Raw genomic sequence first — 23,238 nt, 5'->3', positions numbered from 1 at the left:
ATTGGGGTCGGTGGTCCTACAGCTATGATTAAGCAGCACTAACGGTGTGAAGCACGTCAGCTATCATCTGTACTTGTGCCTCTGGTGGTGTATGGATCAATTCATATCAATAAAGGTGTTATATTGGAGTGCTGCCATCCATTTTCCTTTTCTCTGTTAATATCTTTATTCACAGCCACCTCTAGTTCTGTATGTGTTTTACACAGAACTAAAGTACCTTTTTATGCAAACACTCTGAAATTGCAAGTTACATTTTGCACGTGCATACATACTTCATGTGCGTTCAGGGTTTTTAGGATCCATATGCCATCTTCCCTAATCTGCACACCTGCATAAGTGAGAGGTAATGAAGGGGTGCTACCATCTAGAGGAAGTGATGTAATCATTTCCACACAGCATGTTCTCTGTAGGAACTGGGCATGTTATAGGGCTGCTCTATACCCACCCTAGTCCCCCTCCTCTCCTGCTCTTTTAGTAGACACCTGTTACTATTTTTACAAAATTTAGCTGTCAACAAATTAAAGAGAACACAGAGTGGGACTGGACAGAGCCACACTGTGCTGAGCAGTGATGTCTGTTATGCAAATATAGTAGCATAATACCATGTTATGAGGGAAGCATTGTGAGCCTACGACATCTGGGATGTTCTACCATCACAGCTGAAGTCAACAGGTCATAAAGAATTCCAGGTCCAATTCCAGGTCCAACTGTACCTGCAAAGCACCTGGGAGACTTTCTAGAAAATCCACATACCACATAGTTTTGATGCACTATATTTAACTTGGAATTCAGACTGTTCTCATTAAAAATAAAAGCCTGTTGTTTGCTTTTAGTAGTGTGGTCAATAATATTAGTGTTTGCTTTATTCCAGGTGTGACAGAGGTTTTGGTGGTGCATACTGCGTCCCAATTGCACCTTTACCTTCAATTCTGAAAGATGACTTTAATAATAACCTGCATCCTGACTTGTGGCCTGAGGTGTATGGGATAGAGCGGGGAAACTTAAACGGAGAAACAATTAAATCTGGAACGGCACTTATCTTTAAAGGGGTAAGACCTACTTTAAATGCCATTGGTTGGCTGGGCATTTGTTTTATTATATTGCTATACTGTATACATTATTTTATAGTCAAGGCAAGACAAACTAAACAAGTTTTTATGTTCAATGAATGTAGGTCATATTTGTTTAAAAGTTCTTAAAAAGTTAAGGTAACTCCTGTTTGGGACAGTGGCAACTCTTTACAGAAGCTTCAAAAAACAATACATTCATCCTAAAATGTTCTGCTTTCTCAATACTATTTAATACTATTTCAAGCCAACGCCTCATCTTACATAGTCATGTTAGTTGTCCAATGTGAACCTATTATTTTGTAAATTAATGTTATTTATTTTCAGGAAGGATCCAGAATGATTGTTTCAAGAGATCTTGACTGTATGCACACATTATACATCCAGTTTTCGTATAAATTCATTACCAAAGGTAGGTTTTATAGAATAAACAGTGAGTGGTAATGAAATATAATTGGATATCTTTTTTTTTTTTTTTTATAAAACTGCAGTATGGCTGATTTGTAAAACCTGAGCAAAGGAAAACATCTGTACTTCTCACTGAAGTCTCACAGATGTTACGGACAGATGGCAACCATTTCATTCATTTTGACATGTGTATGCTAATAAGTAAACCCCAGGCTCTCCAGGATACCATGGATCATAGAGGGAGCAGTTAATTTGTTGAAAGGGATGGCTATCAATGGCAGGGTAGTGTATCCCTATTTAAAGTAAATCTATTCGTTTTTGAGAGTCATTTAAGTATTTCCAAGCATAGGCAATCTGTCTTGCTAGAATACAGAGGCAGTTTATAGTAAAATAAGTCACATTTATTAATTTGCATTATTCTGTATTTTAAATTTTACATAAAAATGTTAAGCATCAAAGGGAGCCATTTGTGAGCGGCCAGACTGGAGCATAGTTCAGCCTGGAGCATGCCCAGGGATCTTCAAGTATATACAGCGTTTGCTCCCTGAAGACCCAGATGTCAGTTTTGGTCACAATCACAATGTATGTGATATATCCTGAACTAAGGACCTGTATCCAGTGAACTTTCTGATTGTGACTAAATTTGGCAATGTGTCTTTGGAGACTTTATTCCATATGTTTGCTGTCCACAGAAAATTCATTCCAGCCTAATGTGTTCTGAAAGTAGGTGCCGGTATTTTTTCTTGATGTATTTAAAGAAAAAGATATTTAATAATCTACACAAATGCATAGGGGTTGATTTACTAAAACTGGAGAGTTCACAATTTGGTGCAGCAGTGGATGGTAGCCAATCAGTCAACCAATTAAGCTTTGACAAAAAAAAACCTGCAATCTGATTGGTTTCTATGCAGAACTGCACCAGATTTTGCACTGTACAGTTTTAGTAAATCAATCCCATGATGATTGAATTGACCTACTTTTCCATTGATAAGCCAAATAGATGTTGAACTTTGCATCTACAAATTTTGTGAGTACTTATGATGTTGTCCTCTGTATAGTCAATCTCTAGGCAAACATTTTTTTGATTAGAGCGGTGAAAGGTTAAAACCCCCCACAGGTTTTTATGCTGTCTTTGGTTGAAATTTACCATCTCTTCCAGTCCTGGTTACCACACAGGAAGTGATGGGAAATCTCCCCACAGGGTCACACTTTCTACTCTTTCCTACTCCACTGTGGCAGTCTGTGCTTCATTTGGAGAGAGCAGTATAGCTTTGCAGAGGTTCTTACCCTTTCCCATGCTACCCAAAACCAAATAGAAAAGTTTTGACTGTTTTTCCATATTAAGCATTTTAAAAAAAATACTTTGTGATAATAAGCAAATATATCCACCCATTTGTCTTTTTTATAATTCTTTTTATGATCTATTCTATTTGTAATTTTTATTTTAGGAGTTCCAGAGAGGTCACACTCTGTTCTTCTTCAGTTTTCAGTCACAGGAGGCATCACCTGGCATCTCCTGGATGAATTTTATTTTACTCAAACTACTGATATCTTGTTTGTCAATGCTCCTCTGCCAGCAGCAGCTCAAACCAATGCCACTAGGTTTAGGCTTTGGCAGCCTTACCACAATGGTATAGTATTTTTTTCACTGTATCAAAAGTATTCTTTGAAGAGGAACTTTACTCCTGCCTTGATATTTTTTCACTCCTTCATCATTTTTCATATATGTAAATATAAAATATGTACTTCGTAGTCCATCCAGTCCACCGCTGTCCTCCTTTCAACCCAGTGTTCCTCTGTATCTCTGTGCTCCCATACCACCATCTTAGCTTGACATCTCACACATATATACACAGATATACCTCAGGTCTCCGCAAGTGTCTGTGCATGCATGGAATTTCATGAAGTTCCCCCAAGCATGTGCAGACATGCTGCTCACCTCTGCCAGATCCCATTGACCTGCTGCTTTCTTTGTGTGCACAGGGGTTTCATGCCATTATATGTATGTGCAGGCTTGCTGGAGGACTCTGTCAGATCCCATAGATCCAGCAGGTCATCTGCACATGTGTGAGATTGCGCTGCATACTTTATGCTCGCCTTGGTGAGGATATTTATTTATTTATTTATTGTTAAAAAAAACTGTTCCCAATTGTGTAAGACAGAAGGGGAGAAGCCAGAGGAGAGTGAGTCATATTTCTTGATGAAGGTCCACTTTAAAGCTGAACTCCAGACACAAAAACGTTAATTTACATATAGTCCTCGATAGCCACAAAGGATATAAATCCACTTTGTATGTATGTAGCAAATGCCTTTGTAAAGACAGTTATTACCTTGTAATAGTAGCTGTGACATTATCATTGTTCAGAGAGAACAGATGTAGGTGGGTCCCAACAGGCCCTCTTATTCAGAAAGCCTACAGAAAACTACAGGGCAGTGAATACAGGTCCAGTCATCCTGAACAAAGCAAAGTTTGATTCTGTATTACTTGTAATATGGAGAACCAGAGATCACCAGCCAGGCCCTTGTAAAAGTCAATGGTCTTTCAAAAACAAGCAAACAAAAATAGCTTCAGCAATGGAGCTGCAAACAGTATATTCTTCTGTTGTAACAAAAACAGAATTTCTCACCGCCTATATACTAGTGCCACACAAAGGTGTTTGGGGTACCACAAAGGCCTCGGGAGCTCAGCAAAACAATATCTCAGTTGACAGACAGTTCACACTTTATTCTAGCTTTGAATTACTCCACTCCACCTCAAAGACAGGTGCTGAGTCCTTCCTGCTCCCTTTCAAGCCTCCCCTTGCAGGCGGGTTAACCCTTTTGGGACCAAAGTCCCATAATCAGTGTTTGGTGGCTCACCCAAAATCTCCGTGCCTCTGAATGGCAGGTCCCAAATAAGGATTTAACATTTCTGAGAGAATTTCTGTTAATCTTCTCCAACCAGACTACCCCAGAACCCCTCATCCTGCATGAGTAAGACCCCTAAATACACACAATGTCTCTCATTGTCCCCCTTAAGGGACCACAACCCAAATAGTGTGGAAATACCATACCATATAATACCATCCAAGATCCATCCCTGGCATCCTGTACATGCTGTACAGATCTGAATGAAATACACCAATTGCTTTAGGATTTAATAGGAATATACATGCCTCTCATGTACAGACAATTTGATAATCTTGGAGTTCAGACAAAAGTTAATCTTCTGTCTGTCAAAAAAAACTGAAAACATTCCTCAAATGAAGACTATTTATAGGGGAAAGGTGAGATATTGGGGCTTTATATGAAGCACGTGGTGATAGACAATAAATGGATATAGAAAAAATATTTATTAGTTCATATATATATATAATGTCAATATCAAATTTTAAGACAGTTTTCCATAATAGCAGTATTCTTATAACAATTTCAAAGATATCACATAACAATATTTCACTATCCCATAAAATGTCATCTATATACATACATATATTACAAAATATCTATATAATCTATAACCTTGCTACTCTCTGTCACTGTTGATAAAAAGATATATATTGAACATGATGGCAAAAATTACATATATAATCATATGAACATGTATTGTGTAAACAAATGACATAAAAATCTATTGTCAACAAAGGATTGGTGTAGAATATGGCAGCTGGTAGCTCAATGCGTTTCGTGACTTTGGGTCACTCAAGAGAAAGCCCATATTATTTATCTATAAAAAAATAAAAAAATATATATATGTGTGTGTGATCTGACAAGGTCAAAGAATGGAACAGGATAAAAATAAGGGACCCCCATACTATGAACTACTTACAAAACCTTATATGTGCTGAAGGTATAGTGCTGGAAACCGCAGGCCATCCAAGGACATCACCCTGTGAGCTGTGGGTGCATGCACAGTGACAACAACCAACACAGACAGCATCCATGGTGGCATACATCTCCAAATAAAGTTTCTTTTGATATTGTTATTTTGCTCTGTAATTTTTTTCTTTTCACTTTTTACAGAAGTGTTTGTATATCTGCACTTATTGCTATCAGCTATATATGCCATTAAGTGTTGATATTCATTTTTTTATGTTTTCAATATGTATGCTTCAATACTAAAACAAGGAGTCCCATTACTCTGGTGGTCAGCAAAGAAGGACCCCCTACAGTTGGTGGTCAGTTGAAAAAAGCCCCCTTACATGGCCCTACTTTGATGTTCAGTGGGAGAGATATCCCCATAGATTGGTACTTAGTGGTATAAAGAAACCCTGTACACTAGGAGTCAGTGGGAAGAATGCCCTCTTACATTGTTGGGCATTGAGAATAAGAACACCTTATTATTGGTGGTCATTGGGAAGAATGCACCTCACATGGGTGGTCATTGATAAGAATGTTCTCTTACAAAAAGCTTAAAGGGTGTTCATAGCAAACATTTTGCAAGGTGCCCTGTAGAATAGACTGAAGCCTAGGGGCTGGCATGTTCAGATAGATTCTATGCCTAGGATTCCAGGTATTGGTTGTTATAGATAGACAGCACTTCCAGCACCCTTATCCATTGGACCTTTTCGACCTAATTATAATTTCTATGCATTGTGCATGTTTATGCATTCATTTATTTTACTCTCTATAATGTTGAACACTTTTTGCAGTGCTTTTACAGAGGACATTGCTCATTCATAGCAATACATGCAGATGAAAGAGCTTGCCATCTAATGTTTTCACCACAGTTAACATGAACAAACACATTCATTAGGAGGAATTAGGTATTTGCTTGAATAGAAGAATCTGAAGCCACACAAACATGGTGGACACAAACAAAGTCAATGCAGATAATAGCCATAGTGGAACCTAAATGACCATGGAAATATATGGCTAGCTTAAATTATGACAACAAGGGACAAATACTTGCTCAGTACTTTACATATTTTTTTCTGTCTACATATATCATTATTTATGCAGGCATATGAACAAATGTAATCATACATTTGAGACCACCCCCTTTTGAAATCTTATTACAAATGTTATTGTATTCTAAGGAATATATTTGTAGATTGTGCAGCATGTGAGAATTATGAGATGAGCTGGCCATTACATTTGTTATTGTTCTGTACTGTCACAGGAAAGAGAGATGAAATATGGATCATAGAAGACTTTGTCATTGATGGGAATAATGTACACAATCCTACCATCTTAATGGATACATTTGATTATGGCCCCAAGGAAGATAACTGGTTTTTCTACCCTGGTGGAAATATTGGTCTCTACTGTCCATACTCCTCCAAAGGAGCACCGTAAGTTAACACAGTTATTATTTATCACTTTTTATATGTCAGATGTAATTTCTCATATTTTAATGTCAATCAGAGGTTTTTTAAGGAAGTTTGCAGCTGAAAAAATAAAGGACAAGGAATCATGTGATATTCCAGATGCTAGATAGTTGTAAATCCTTAACCAAAGATTTGACCTCAAGCTTATCACGTGAGTCCACCGTCTCCAATTTGAATGCTTTTGCAATATAATGCATCACTTCTGTGTCCCTATCACGGTAACTATTTAGCTCAGTGCCAAGCTTTCCTTGCTCTTGTGGTATCTGGGCAGCAGGACCAGGCTAAGATCAAGATATCCACACAAATGGCAGATAAACAAAGAGCAAAATGTATCAGTTCTCTATTCTGTTAGTCAATAAAGGCTTACTAAATGTGTTTCTTATTTACTGTATAAATGTGTAAAAGCAGAGATCTCAGTGGCATACATCTCCAAATATACTGTGTGTGTAAGCCTTAATGTGCATTGTGTTCTGCAGCACTATTTTGATTTAAGCCAACAAAATGTTAACATTTTATTTGTCTTTACCTCCCATTGCAAGACTCTGCTGTATTTTTTTCTGATTTTGTGCTGTGCTATGAAAATGTAATAAAAACATTTAAAATAAAAATTAATTGTTATAAATTAAATAAAAGAAAAGAAAGTTGGTGCTTTTCGCGAACAAGCTCACATGCAACATTTGTGGACGGAAAAACCAAGAGTGTGTACGGAGCATAAGTCTTCTATGTATTTGTAATAATTAACATGCATCTATTATGTGATAATGAATTGTATCTCTAGTGTTTAACTTTAGTTCGAAATAAAGGAACTCCAGTAATGAAGATGTTTGTTTGATGCTAGGGAGGAAGATTCTGCTATGGTTTTTGTTTCGAACGAAGTAGGAGAGCATTCCATTACTACAAGAGATTTAGATGTGGATGAAAGCACTATCATTCAGTTTGAGGTAAACTAATTCCCTCTATTTTTTTAATTTAGAAAAAGTTTAATGAAAAGTACAGTTTATAAAATTCCAGAGTGTAATGGTATCCATGAAAAACAGCATGACATTGTACAATGCACAGGAATAGACATAGACTACATAGTCAAATTACAAGCTCAAATATCATGCTCAAGCAAATAAGATATTGCCATACCATAGAGGTGAGAATAAACATCACTTAGTTTAACAACATAGATGGGTTGATCATGTAAGTAGCTACAGTAGTCTGTGTGACACTAAATGGAACCGGGCAAGACCGGGGTTATTCAGCCAACCATCCCATACCCTTTCAAATTTTTTGGAGCAGTCTCCCCTGATAAGTAGATATCTTTGGTCTAACTGCCACCCTTTTATTACATGCCAGAAAAGGTTTGTCTTCATTTATCACTCTGTACTTGCCTGGTATTAATGCCTTACCTCTCAGCTTCATATCATTATTTCCTCTTTGTAAGATTTCCTGACTTGCTGAAGTACGCAATAAAAGTTTTTTTATTATTTTATTATTATTATTGAAGCAGCCTCAATGTTGATAAATTTGGGTTCATATTTCAAGGTAGTTCCCATTATATGTATCCACTCCTCCAGAGCCGGAGGATGTTCCAATTTCCAGTGTAGTATGATGAGTTTATGGGCTTGAAATAATGTTTTGAAGATTGCCTATATGGTACATTCCTGTGAAACCACATCATCCAGTATACCTAATATACACTGTTTGAAATCAGTATTAAATGCACCATTAAGAGTGATAGTGACCATATCCAATATTTGTGCAGCTTTGGGCAAAGCCAGTGCATATGCATTAAGTCACCATGGTCCCTGTGGCATCCACTGCAAGTAGGATCTTGCAGTAGACCCATGGTATAGACTTTGGATGGGATGTCATGTATTCGTAATAGTATATATCATTGGGAAGGTCTCTGAGATGTGTTCTTATTTAACTATATGGTATGGCATAAAGTAAAAACAGTTACTTTCTGCAACTGCTTGGCCTTATCCCATATTGTATGCATGGACTTATTTGTGGGAAGCATTTTGTTAGGGCTACAAAGTAGCTGGGACTCCTGACATGCTGTCAGGGTTGGGGATTTTGTGAAATGCATAATGACCACAAGAGTGGGGTCCAAAAGCTGGTTAGGTGCAGTCAAGGATGGTACCATGCCTTTGATCCACATGTCGCAATTGAGCTGCTAGGTAATATAGCCAGGGGTTTGGAAGAGCAACACCTCCCCATCCTTTGGGCATTACAGATGTTCCAGCTTAATCCTTGGAGGGATATCACAAGTGAGATCAGAATATAGTATTAATAACATGGAATATCTTTAGGGGGATTACCACTCATTCCCTCTATTTACCTGTATGTACATCTCAAAATGAACAATATGAACAAATCGAATATAAATATTTTATTTCCGTGTGCACCTTTTTTGTTTTTGAACAAATAGCATTTATATTTCATTTGTTGCTTTATTTACTAAGTTATGTCACCTTGCCATAGAATGTATACAATATTTTTTGTATACATTCATTGAATATACCTGGTTTAACTGTTATTTTTTACAACATGTTTTTACGGTCAAACCTTTTTTACTTTCTTTAATATCATTGCTCTTATTTGATCCAGATTAATGTGGGCTGCACAACAGACAGTAATTCTGATGATCCAGTAAGACTGGAGTTCTCTCGGGATTTTGGTGCCACATGGCACTTGCTTCTCCCGCTGTGTTACAGCAGTAGCAGCCACCTCAATTCACTGTGCACCACAGAGCATCACCCCAGTAGCACCTATTATGCTGGAACAATGCAAGGCTGGAGAAGAGAGATCATCAACTTCGGTAAACTCCATCTTTGTGGGTAAGTTCCATAGCTAGCAAGCTTAGGATATATGTTTACTTTGCATTTGTGTGTATTTAAATAGTAAGCAAAATGTAAAAAAAAAAAGTTGAACAAAGGCAAGGCCATTCTAACAAATTCCAATCCAATAGAATTGTTTTGTCTTTACAGTAGGAAAAGGATTAAAAGTACAGTAACAGGAGGCTAAAATGTTTCCAGGCATCCCAGTTTCTAGTTCTCTAAAACAACCAGAAGCTCTGATGGTGTAAGAATGGATTACTAGATGCAAATATTTTATTAAAGTTCAGAAAAGATTGAAGTACCTTTGTCATACCTAGAATGATAGAAAAATTATTGCAAAGGTCACCTGCAGCAGCAAGTAAAAGACCTCAGCCATGTGCCCTTGGTACAAGAGTCTAGCAATTCCTCTCACATTAGATGACATTTCTTATCTATGGGTTTTGTTGAATCGTCTAGCCAGATATTGTTGTGGAACATAGTTGGCATTTTTATTATTTTGTTAGTAAAAAAAGTTAGTAAAAGTTTTAGGTGCATTTTACCAGTAATATTTGAACAATATGCAACAGAAATAGTCAACTCACATTTTTTCTGTTCTTTTGAAGTACTATTCGGTTCCGGTGGTATCAAGGATTTTATCCAACTGCAATGAAGCCTGTGACATGGGCCATTGATAACATTTATATTGGTCCTCAGTGTGAGGAGATGTGCAATGGTCATGGAAGTTGCATCAATGGCACCAAATGTATCTGTGACCCTGGATACTCTGGCCCCACTTGTAAAGTCAGCACTAAGAATCCAGACTTCCTCAAGGATGATTTTGAAGGTGATCTTGTAGTTCTAATAAAATACCTGTTTCTATTGTAGTTCTATAATGTCATCATGTGTTATTTGTTTACTTTAAGTGTAAGAAAATGAATAAAGCCTTTGTTTTGTGATAGCCACAAAAAAAGGGTTAAGCTAGCATTAAATGTAGTTTGCATATGACTATGACACATTAGTTGTAGTGCACACCACAAAGGCTATAACGGCGAAGAAAAAATGCTGGATTTAATGTGGCTGATTTAATGTAGCTAACCTTACATTGTTTTCCATTATTGCTGAACAATTGGAAAACCTCTTCACCCCAGAAATCCTTTACAGGTCATTGGATAGTAGACCATTAGATGATTGAAAAGATACTAATAGGAGTATTTGCTCAATTTTCTTTATTACAGAAAGGAGATGGAAAACATTACTTAAAAGTGTTACTAAACCCACAACAGTAAAAACTGTTTGTATATGCAGTAAAGCATGCTTGTTATACTCACTGTGGAACCTAAGGGGTTAATTATCCGCATTGTGTAAAAAGGCTGTTTGATCTGATCCTGTGTTCTTTGATCCTCCCCTTTTTCCACTGTCACTGGTCCATCATATATTCATTATTTTACCAGGTAGACACCATATACACACTTGTGAGTTTCCGAAATGATCAGCAGTGGCTATACCTTATTTTACACAAAACAAGTTATTAAATGAAAGGGCTATGCAAACTGAATTCATTTTCATGAATTACTAGTAGGAAATAGGAAATGGATTAATGAGTTTGGGAACTTGCGTAGGGCAGATGTCTATGTGAGTCTGTAAGGGGTCTCTGGGGGCTTTAGGCTTCAGCCAGAGGGAACATATTTGGTTTTGTCAATGCAACATACTTCATTTATTATCACTGTCATTGACAAGTCGCAGCAGTATTGCAATTTATCTGGCCTACAGCTGTTTGTATTGGTAATGCATACTGAACCACACATTTGGGTATATTACAATCATTAGTCAAATAGTCATCAATTTTTATTTTGCATGCTCATCATAGCAATATACTGTATATATATATATATATATATATATATATATATATATATATATATATATATATGTTTATAAAGGGTTAATTAGTAAATATATTTTATCTCCACAATTAAAACAGATGTTTTCAGAAAAAAAATATGTACTCCAGACTTTAGCCACACATTAAAATAGACTTCAGTTTAATTAATGGTCCAGTCAGAATACATACATAACATAAAAAGTCAGAAAGTGCCCTTTTTCAGTTCTTATGAATGAATTTGAATCAGATGCCTGGGTAAATTGTGCATTGAATATTTTTTTTAATATTATGTCAACAAACCCAAAAACATCCAGTTCAAAACCTGATCAAAATCAGCTGCTGACAGCATTAGACTATACAACCAATGCTCCATCTTCAAAGCTGAACTATAGGTATGATTGCTAGTACAACACAACTGTGCTTGGCACAATGTATGTGTTTCTCATACCTGCATGATCGTTGTGGAGGCTGCAAATCACTGTAGTAGCTGGTGCTACTACAGGATAAAACAAAACAAAAAAGGAAGGCACACTGACCTGGTGCATTACCATAAATAGAGCTTTATTAAAAACAGAACATATAGCAAAATGGCTACTCACAAACGAGTATTGATAAAAGGCATAATCAATACAACTAATACCCCAACACAAACGGCTGACGCGTTTCAGGGGAGAACCCCTTTCCTCAGAGCCAACACAGCCGTTTGTGTTGGGGTATTAGTCGATTCATCTGACATCAGATCTGGACGTGTGGATGTTCGGTGTGATGGACCCAATTGTAATAATTATGCCTTTTATCAATACTCGTTTGCGAGTAGCCATTTTGCTATATGTTCTGTTTTTAATAAAGCTCTATTTATGGTAATGCACTAGGTCAGTGCGGCTTCCTTTTTTGTTTTGTTTTCTCCAGTATTTGAATACCCAATATTCTAAAGAGGGCTGCAAGACCTTTTTGACACTACCTTTTAAAACTGTCGGTATCACACTTTGAAGACCTAGACACCAGAGCGCAGGAGAAGTTGTCTTTTTCTGCTACTACAGGATAGCAGCCATCTTCTTGGGTCACTCATTTGTCACCACCCCCATTCACAGTCCCCCTTGTATGGCCGGGGAAGAGCTAATGGAACATGATCTGCATTCCGTCAGCTTCATTGGAGAACAGGTGGGACATCAGGGGACTTTCAGCACCCTGATCTCTCATTAAAGAAAACCTGCCACCAAAAAATACATCAGATAGAGGACTTTGGTCTGGTAAAATAAATAAAGTGTAAAAAATTACAATTCCACCTGAGCATTTAAAATTCTTCCCCCCAAAAATGTTTGAGCCCCCCTCACCCATATATACACGCACTTATAAATGTAAATATATATAGTCTATAAAAAAACACATTGGGGGTGCCAGTGCATGAAAATATCAATTACTCCACATGTTACACATTGCCATGCATGCCAGAGTGAGAGCAATATTTCTAAACCCATTATTTAAGGATTAACTTTAAACTAATATTCTCTAGAGGCTTTCAAAGCATCCCCTATGGATAATATAGGGTACATAAGTTTGTCCCTGATTAATGGGTACATGCAATTTTAAGGCTTGACATGTTGAGTATCTGTTTACTTAATGCAACAGCTTTATATTTTTCCAAAAAATTGGGTCATTTATTGTATTTGAGTGCCCTGAAATTAACTTTAGCTTATTTTTAACTGAAATTTTGAGTGAATTACACTGTTGCGCTAATATCGTGCGACATAAAAAAAATATTCTCTAGAATGTCTGTATTGTTATGGGAGTTTTATGTAATCTTCAGGCCTACATTTATTTTTTTTTTTTAAATATGTATAAAAAAATGCTTAAACATCTTTGGCAGTTAAAGGGTTAGGGACTCGTGCAATCGCAAATACACATCAGGATAAATAAAACATGGGGGGAAAGGGCAGATTTATTAAGGGGGGGGGTGGGAATTCTTGGAGACTGTAACAGGATTTAAAAAGTGAGCCACGCTTTCAATAATCTCTTTATTACTTCTGTAATGCTTTATGTTGTTTTGCTCTCCCTACAGACACAGGAACAGATACGAATCATGATAGTTTAATTTATTTTTATGGTATTCTGGGACCAATATGTGCCCAGCAAGCACTATTAAGGAACTATGTACATTCTTAAGGAAAGAAAATAAAGAGGAACCATGATTGAAACCTTTAAATAAATTAAGCTTGCAAATAAGGTTTAGGAGGGCAATATTTTTCATATGAAACTAGGATCAAGAACATGGGGACATGACCTCAAGCTAGGAGGTGGAAAGTGGAAAACTAACCTTAGATTTTTAACCAAAAGAGCAATTGATGCTTGAAGTAGACATCCAGCAGGTAGCCAGTCAACAATGAGTGAATTTAAACATGCTTGGGGTGCACTCAAATGTCTAAGCAAAAAAGATTCTCAAACCAGATGGACCACTTGGACACTTTCTGCCAGCACTCTTTCTGTTGTTTCTATGTTTCTGTATATCACAACAGAGTATTCACTGTGTGAGATATATTTATATGCCAACTATGACACACCAGAAACAAAGATAGAGAAATATAATTACCATTCTAAGGCAATTTTAACCAGTTCAGCCCTAGAAGGATTTACCCCCTTCCTGACCAGAGCATTTTTTGCGTTTTGTCACTGCGTCGCTTTAGCTGACAATTGCACAGTCATGCAACGTTGTACTGAAACAAAATTGACGTCCTTTTTTTCTCATAAATAGAGCTTTCTTTTGGTGGTATTTGATCACCTCTACGGTTTTTATTTTTTGCACTATAAACAAAAAAAGACTGACAATTTTGAAAAAAAAAAGCAATATATTTTACTTTTTGCTATAATAAATATCCCCCAAAAATATATGCAAAAACAATTTTATTCCACAGTTTAGGCCGATATGTAGTCTTCTACATATTTTTGGTAAAACAAATTGCAATAAGTATACATTGATTGGTTTGCGCAAAGTTATAGGGTCTACAAAATAAGGGATAGATTTATTGCATTTTATTATAATTTTTTTTTTACTAGTAATGGCGACAATCTGTGATTTTTATCGGGACTGCAACATTATGGCGGACAGGTCAGACACTTTTGACACTATTTTGGGACCATTAACATTTATACAGCGATCAGAGTTACAAATAGCCAATGCTTACTGTATAAATGACGCTGGCAGGGAAGGGGTTAAAAACTAGCGGGCTATCAATGGGTTAAGTGTGTTCCCTGGATGTGTTCTAACTGTAGGGGGGATGGACTCACTACAACATGACAGAGATTACTGCTCCCGATGACAGGGAGCAGTAGATTCCTGTTATGTTGCTAGGCAGAACAGGGAAATGCCTTGTTTACATGGGCATCTCCCCGTTCTGCTTCTCCTCGCCGCAACCGTGGGCTGCCAGCGAACATAGAGTTTGCGGGTCCCGTGGGCACGCTCCCACTTGGCGGGAAATTCAAAGGAACGTACAGGTACACCCTTTTGCCTGCTCGTGCCATTCTGCCGACGTAAATCAGCATGCAGCGGTTAGAAAGTGGTTAAGAGATAGGTATCATCTCAGGCTTGACTAATAAGTGTTTTATGAAATGTACTAATAAGGTAAAGGCCAACCACTCAGGCCTTTATTTTGTAGACACACAAACACACACATACTGCTAATTCATTATTACGTTATTAACAGACATGTTAAACTGCTTCCATTTTGCTATATGTGGTTAATAATGTATTTTGTACTGCAAAATAATGTTTTAACCACTTCCCGACCGCCGCACGACGATGTACGTCGACAGAATGGCACGGGCAGGCATAAGGGCTTACATGTACGTCCTTGCCTTCCCGCCGGTCGGGGGCCCGATCGGGCCCCCGCCCGGTGCCTGCGGCAGTCGGTATTCGTTCGGGAGCGATCCCGGATGAGGGGACGGCCATTCATTCATGGCTACCCCCTCGCGATCGCTCCCGACAAATAGAAATCCTTCGTCACATCACTTCCTCTCCTGTAATGTAAACACAGGAGAGGAAGTGATGTAATCTCTCCTCCGTGTCGGTATTTTTCGTTCCGACACCGAGGAGAGAGGATCGGTGAGTTGCACCAACACGACACTACACAGTAGAACATGCCAGGCACACTCACACCCCCCAGGTCACCCCCCCCCCAATTACCCCTGCCCCCCAGTCACAGTGACACCAATGTCATTTTTTTTTTTTTTTTTTTTGCATTGGTGTCATTTGTGACTGTAATAACTGTTAGGGCAGTTAGGGTTAGCCCCCTTTAGTTCTAATGTACCCCCCTAACCCCCCCAATAAAGGTTTAACCCCGTGATCACCCCCCGTTGCCAGTGTCACTAAGGCTGGGTTCACATTGCAGCGGTTTATGAGAACGAATGTGATTCGCACCGCACTGCAGTGCAAATCACATCCGATCTCTGTGCGATTCGAGTTCAGCCATACAGATAGTATGGCTGAATTCGCATCGCACCCGCCGCAAATTCGCACGGGACCCTTTTTTTGGCCCGCAGCAGAATCGGATCGCATGGGTGTTCACACCATGCGATCCGAGTTTGCAGATCGCACTGCGATATGCGAACTGATCTGGGGGTGTCATTAACATTTCACTGACACTCCCAGCAGTTCGCATAGGGCAGTGTGAATTGCCGCCGGGAGGCATGCGATGCGGGAACCCGCCGCGGATTCGTGGCGTTCCCGCATCGCTCCAGTGTGAACCCAGCCTAATAAGCGATCGTTTTTTCTGATCGCTGTATTAGTGTCACAGGTGACGCTAGTTAGGCAGGTAGGTATTTAGGTTCGCCGCAGCTTTTTATAGCGCCAGGGACCCCCATATACTACCGCATAAAGCCCCCTGATTGCCCCCTAGTTAACCCTTTCACCAGTGATCACCATATAACTGTTACAGGTGACGCTGGTTGGTTAGTTATTTTTTTATAGTTTCAGGGCACCCGCCATTTATTACCTAATAAAGGTTTAACCCCCTGATCACCCGGCGGGTGTCATTTGTGACTGTAATAACTGTTAGGGCAGTTAGGGTTAGCCCCCTTTAGTTCTAAGGTACCCCCCTAACCCCCCCAATAAAGGTTTAACCCCGTGATCACCCCCCGTCGCCAGTGTCACTAAGGCTGGGTTCACATTGCAGCGGTTTATGAGAACGGATGTGATTCGCACCGCACTGCAGTGCAAATCACATCCGATCTCTGTGCGATTCGAGTTCAGCCATACAGATAGTATGGCTGAATTCGTGTCGCACCCGCCACAAACTCGCACGGGACCCTTTTTTTGGTCCGCAGCAGAATCGGATCGCATGGGTGTTCACACCATGCGATCCGAGTTTGCAGATCGCACTGCGATATGCGAACTGATCTGGGGGTGTCATTAACATTTCACTGACACTCCCAGAAGTTCGCATAGGGCAGTGTGAACTGCCGCCGGGAGGCATGTGATGCGGGAACCCGCCGCGGATTCGTGGCGTTCCCGCATCGCTCCAGTGTGAACCCAGCCTAATAAGCGATCGTTTTTCTGATCGCTGTATTAGTGTCACAGGTGACGCTAGTTAGGCAAGTAGGTATTTAGGTTCGCCGCAGCTTTTTATAGCGCCAGGGACCCCCATATACTACCGCATAAAGCCCCCTGATTGCCCCCTAGTTAACCCTTTCACCAGTGATCACCATATAACTGTTACAGGTGACGCTGGTTGGTTAGTTATTTTTTTATAGTTTCAGGGCACCCGCCATTTATTACCTAGTCTCACTAGTGTACCCCTAAATTTAGGGGTGTCTACTTTCCAAAATGGGGTCATTTGGGGGGGGGTTTGTGCCATCTTGGCATTTTATGGCCTTCAAAACTGTAACGCCCTTAGAAAGCCTGAAGGCGGTGCTTGGTTTTCGGGGCCCCGTACACGGCTAGGCTCCCAAAAAGTCCCACATGTGTGGTATCCCCGTACTCAGGAGAAGCAGCAGAATTTATTTTGGGGTGTCATTTCACATATGCCCATGGCATTCGTGAGCAATATATCATTTAGTGACAACTTTGTGAGAAAAAAAAAAAATAATAAAGTTTGTAATTTTCCCGCAACTTGTGGCAAAATATAAAATATTCCATGGACTCAACATGCCTCTCAGCAAATAGCTTGGGGTGTCTACTTTCTAAAATGGGGTCATTTGTGGGGGTTTTGTGCCATCTTGGCATTTTATGGCCTTCAAAACTGTAATAGGTAGTGAGGAGTGAAGTCAAATATTTACGCCCTTAGAAAACCTGAAGGCGGTTCTTGGTTTTCGGGGCCCCGTACGCGGCTAGGCTCCCAAAAAGTCCCACATATGTGGTATCCCCGTACTCAGGAGAAGCAGCAGAATTTATTTTGGGGTGTCATTTCACATATGCCCATAGCATGTGTGAGCAATATATCATTTAGTGACAACTTTGTGTAAAAAAAAAAAAAAAAATTTTTTTTTGTCATTATTCAATCGCTTGAGGCAAAAAAATAAAATATTCAATGGGCTCAACATGCCACTTATCAATTTCCTTAGGGGGTCTACTTTCCAAAATGGGGTCATTTGGGGGGGTTTTGTACTGCCCTGCCATTTTAGCACCTCAAGAAATGAGATAGGCAGTCGTAAACTAAAAGCTGCGTAAATTCCAGAAAACGTACCTTAGTTTGTAGATGTGACAACTTTTGCGCAAACCAATAAATATACAATTATTGACTTTTTTTATACCAAAGACATGTGGCTGAATACATTTTGGCCTAAATGTATGACTAAAATTGAGTTTATTGGATTTTTCTAATAACAAAAAGTTGAAAATATCATTTTTTTTCAAAATTTGCGGTCTTTTTACGTTTATATCGCAAAAAATAAAAATCGCAGAGGCAATCAAATACCATCAAAAGAAAGCTCTATTTGTGGGAAGAAAAGGACGCAAATTTTGTTTGGGTACAACATTGCATGACCGCGCAATTACCAGTTAAAGCAGCGCAGTGCCAAATTGTAAAAAGACCTCTGGTCATTTACCAGCAAAATGGTCCGGTCTTAAAGTGGTTAAAGTGTTTAACACAGCATGGTTGTACTATGCAATAATACATTTAGTTGGAAAATTAGCATTGGCAGCTTAGAAATCTGTCTGCTCACATCTTCCTACTTGCATGAACATGGAGAGTGATTGATGAAGACAAATTTTTCCGCAAACACAGAATGTAATTAGTACAAAGCTCTCAACCCACTTCCCCTGCAGTTTCCTTCTTCTGCCCTGCAGTGCTGCTCCTTAGGGGAGGTTCACAGTGGGACTCTAGAAATGGACCCACAATTCATCTGTGCCAAGAGAGAACATTGTACGGGTAAAGGTGATAAGTAGGATGATGCTATTGCTCAGAATAACCTTTCTTTTTGAATATTAAATATGTCACAGCTGCTGCAAGCCAATACATTTTGGAAAGACATAATCAATGCCATATTACTGGACAATGCCAGAGACAGCATAGATCCAGATATTGATAAACTACAAATCCATTGATGTTCTACTACTACATTCATCATGGATAATAGTTGAATACAGCAGTAGCCATGGGGACACTGACACATTTTTCACATCAGAGACCTTCTAGTTCTTGGCTCCCACATATTTATAATACATTTACTTGAAGATCTGCATTGGTTGTATGCTCTGTAAATGAGGGGGTGTCATCCTGGGGGTTGTAGACACCATTTGTGTCCAATTAAACATGCCATGTCAACAACCCTTGCCGCTGTTCTAGACCACAGTCCATTGAACTAACTCAGCTGCTGGCTAGGGACTGGGATTTAGCCAGCTCAGGTGAGGAGGTTATGTCTCCCATTTCATTATTCTTCCCTTAGATTTTTTTTTCTACTGACACCTACTTTAAAACTTTGCTAGTTTCTACGAGTGGTCAGTACACAATCAGGAAACCCCTCTTTATGTAAAAAAAAATTGCTTGTGGGTTGAAAGAAATTTACCAACACCCTTAATTAATAGTAAGATCACTGTTCTTTTCTAAAAATGTTACAATAATCAAACTGCTTCATATACACAAGTTACTCACTTCCTACATATTAAAGATATTTTATATGTTCTCCACACCTAAATGCCCTATTTACAGTTATACCCCATTGGGGTAAATAGGGTAGTACTCACTGGCTTCTATTGATTATTTGTTGTTATAACAACTCAAAGCCACCAATTGTATGTACTTCAATATTAAAGTTGATAAAGAGAGCATAATCTGTTTCCTTTGTAACCTACTCTGTAACTTTATATATCTAATAAAAATGTTTGAAAGTTAAAAAAATAAAATGGCTTGTGGGATCTCCCTTAACCACTTAAGGACCGCCGTATTGCCATTGTACGTCATCGCAATGGCACAGGCAGGCACAAGCACGTACATGAACGTGCCTGCCTTCCAGCGGATCGGGGGTCCGATCGGACCCCCTCCCGCTGGATACGGCAGTCCAGTTCGCTTCAGGAGCGACCCGTGATGAGGGGATGGCCGTTGGTTTCTGGCCACCCCCTCTGGATCGCTTCTGGCCAATGAGAAGCTTCCTCCCACTGTGTATTGTATACACAGGAAGGAGGAAGTGATGTCATTCTCCTCGGGCGGTCTTTTTGACCGGACTACGAGGAGAAGACTAAAAGTAAGTGCACCAAAACACTACTCTAACACATAGGTACACATAGGTACACAAACCCGCCCCCCGATCCCCCCCCCCAGTCACAGTCTCACTGATTGCATTGATCATTTATTTACTGATCACTGCATTCAGTGTCAGTTGTAACAGTAAAAACTGTCAGGGCAGTTAGTGTTAGGTCCAGGGTAGCCCCCTACCCCCCCAATAAAGGTTTAACCCCCCTGATTGCCCCTAGAGTTAACCCTTTCACCCCCTTTTGCCAGTGTCACTAAGCGATCATTTTTCTGATCGCTGCATTAGTGTCGCTAGTGTCGCTAGGTAGCTAGTTATTTTTTTAGGTTCACCGCCAGGTTTTTATATCGCTAGGTACCCCGATATACTACCCAATAATGGTTTTAACCCCCTGATTGCCCCTAGTTAACCCTTTCACCCCCTTTTGCCAGTGTCACTAAGCGATCATTTTTCTGATCGCTGCATTAGTGTCACTAGTGCCGCTAGGTAGCTAGTTATTTTTTTAGGTTCACCGCCTGGTTTTTTATAGCGCTAGGTACCCCGATATACTACCCAATAATGGTTTTAATCCCCTGATTGCCCCTAGTTAACCCTTTCACCCCCTTTTGCCAGTGTCACTAAGCGATCATTTTTCTGATCGCTGCATTAGTGTCGCTAGGTAGCTAGTTTTTTTTTTTAGGTTCACCGCCAGGCTTTTATAGCGCTAGGTACCTCAATATACTACCCAATAATGGTTTTAACCCCCTAATTGCCCCTAGTTAACCCTTTCACCCCCTTTTGCCAGTGTCACTACGCGATCGTTTTTCTGATCGCTGCATTAGTGTCACTAGTGTCGCTAGGTAGCTAGTTATTTTTTTAGGTTCACTGCCAGGTTTTTATAGCACTAGGTACCCCGATATACTACCCAGTAATGGTTTTAACCCCCTGATTGCCCCTAGTTAACCCTTTCACCCCCTTTTGCCAGTGTCACTAAGAGATCATTTTTCTGATCACTGCATTAGTGTCGCTAGGTAGCTAGTTTTTTTTTTAGGTTCACCGCCAGGTTTTTATAGCGCCAGGTACCCCAATATACTACCCAATAATGGTTTTAACCCCCTGATTGCCCCTAGTTAACCCTTTCACCCCCTTTTGCCAGTGTCACTAAGCGATCGTTTTTCTGATCGCTGCATTAGTGTCACTAGTGTCGTTAGGTAGCTAGTTATTTTTTTAGGTTCACCGCCAGGTTTTTATAGCGTTAGGTACCCCCATATACTACCCAATAATGGTTTTAACCCCCTAATTGCCCCTAGTTAACCCTTTCACCAGCGATCACCGTATAAGTGTCACTGGTGACGCTGGATAGCCAGTTAGTTATTTAGATTCCCCGTCAGGTTTTTATATAGCGACAGGGACCCCCATATACTACCTAATAAAAATTTGAACCCCCTGATTGCCCCTAGTTAACCCTTTCACCACTGATCACCGTATAAGTGTTACGGGTGACTCTGGTTAGTTTGCTTTTTATAGCATCAGGGCACCCACCATTTATTACCCAATAAAGGTTTAACCCCCTGATCACCCGGCGGGTGATATCAATTAGGTTTTAGGGTCAGGGTCTGCGACACCCACACGCAAAGCATAAACCTCCCGTAGTGGTATAGAATCTGAACAGATCAATATCTGATCTGATCAGATCTATACTAGCGTCCCCAGCAGTTTAGGGTTCCAAAAAAACGCATTGTTAGCGGGATCAGCCCAGATACCTGCTAGCACCTGCGTTTTGCCCCTCTGCCCAGCCCACCCAAGTGCAGTATCGATCGATCACTGTCACTTACAAAACACTAAACACATAACTGCAGCGATCGCAGAGTCAGGCCTGATCCCTGCGATCGCTAACAGTTTTTTTGGTAGCATTTTATATTTAAATCCGGAAGGCAGTGCTTGGTTTTCGGGATCCCGTACGTGGCTAGGCTCCCAAAAAGTCCCCCACATGTGGTATCCCCGTACTCGGGAGAAGCAGCAGAATTTATTTTGGGGTGTAATTTGACTTATGCCCATAGCATGTGTGAGCAATATATCATTTAGTGACAACTTTGTGCAAAAAAAATAAATAAATTGTAAAATTCCTGCAACTTGTGGCAAAATATAAAATATTTCATGGACTCGACATGCCTCTCAGTAAATAGCTTGGGGTGTCTACTTTCCAAAATAGGGTCATTTGGGGGGGTTTTGTGTTATTTTGGCATTTTATGGCCTTCGAAACTGTGATAGGTAGTGAGGAGTGAAATCAAAAATTTGCACCCTTAGAAATCCTGAAGGCAGTGATTGGTTTTCGGGGTGCCGTACACAGCTAGACTCCCAAAAAGTCCCACATATGTGGTATCCTCGTACTCAGGAGAAGCAGCAGAATATATTTTGGGGTACAATTCCACATATAACTATGGCATGTGTGAGCAATATATCATTTAGTGACAACTTTTTGTAAACTTTTTTTTTTTTTGTGTCATTATTCAATCAATTGGGACAAGAAAAAAATATTCAATGGGCTCAACATGCCTCTCCACAACTTCCTTGGGGTGTCTACTTTCCAAAATGGGGTCATTTGGGGGGGTTTTGTGTTATTTTGTCATTTTATGGCCTTCGAAACTGTGATAGGTAGTGAGGAGTGAAATCAAAAATTTGCACCCTTAGAAATCCTGAAGGCAGTGATTGGTTTTTGGGGTACCGTACGCGGCTAGACTCCCAAAAAGTCCCACATATGTGGTATCCCCATACTCAGGAGAAGCAGTCATTTGGGGGGGGGGGGGGTTTGTACTGCCCTGCCATTTTAGCACCTCAAGAAATGAGATAGGCAGTCGTAAATTAAAAGCTGTGTAAATTCCAGAAAATGTACTCTAGTTTGTAGACGCTATAACTTTTGCGCAAACCAATAAATATACGCTTATTGACATTTTTTTTACTAAAGACATGTGGCTGTGTAAATTCCAGAAAATGTACTCTAGTTTGTAGACGCTATAACTTTTGCGCAAACCAATAAATATACGCTTATTGACATTTTTTTTACTAAAGACATGTGGCTGAATAAATTTTGCCCTAAATGTTTGACTAAA

The 23,238-nt window shown here is 39.6% G+C and overlaps 1 protein-coding gene across 4 annotated transcripts in view; it reads left to right on the top strand.

The window, feature by feature from the left end:
• RELN (reelin) overlaps positions 1 to 23,238 on the top strand; it is a 651,259-nt gene that overhangs the window by 537,237 nt on the left and 90,784 nt on the right. For all 4 annotated transcript variants that reach the window (XM_077471873.1, XM_077471875.1, XM_077471874.1 and 1 more), the window contains exons 36-42: positions 872 to 1,049; positions 1,395 to 1,479; positions 2,924 to 3,106; positions 6,577 to 6,748; positions 7,623 to 7,725; positions 9,383 to 9,612; positions 10,215 to 10,435. In XM_077471873.1, the coding sequence (XP_077327999.1) occupies positions 872 to 1,049; positions 1,395 to 1,479; positions 2,924 to 3,106; positions 6,577 to 6,748; positions 7,623 to 7,725; positions 9,383 to 9,612; positions 10,215 to 10,435 (1,172 nt within the window). The remainder of the gene's footprint in view (positions 1 to 871; positions 1,050 to 1,394; positions 1,480 to 2,923; positions 3,107 to 6,576; positions 6,749 to 7,622; positions 7,726 to 9,382; positions 9,613 to 10,214; positions 10,436 to 23,238) is intronic.

This window comes from Lithobates pipiens, unplaced genomic scaffold (genome assembly GCF_037356315.1).
Source record: "Lithobates pipiens isolate NorthernLeopardFrog02 unplaced genomic scaffold, aLitPip1_a1.2 Scaffold_8, whole genome shotgun sequence".
NCBI lineage: Eukaryota > Metazoa > Chordata > Amphibia > Anura > Ranidae > Lithobates > Lithobates pipiens.
Note: the sequence above shows the minus strand (reverse complement) of the source record. Positions and strands in the feature narration are given on the sequence as shown.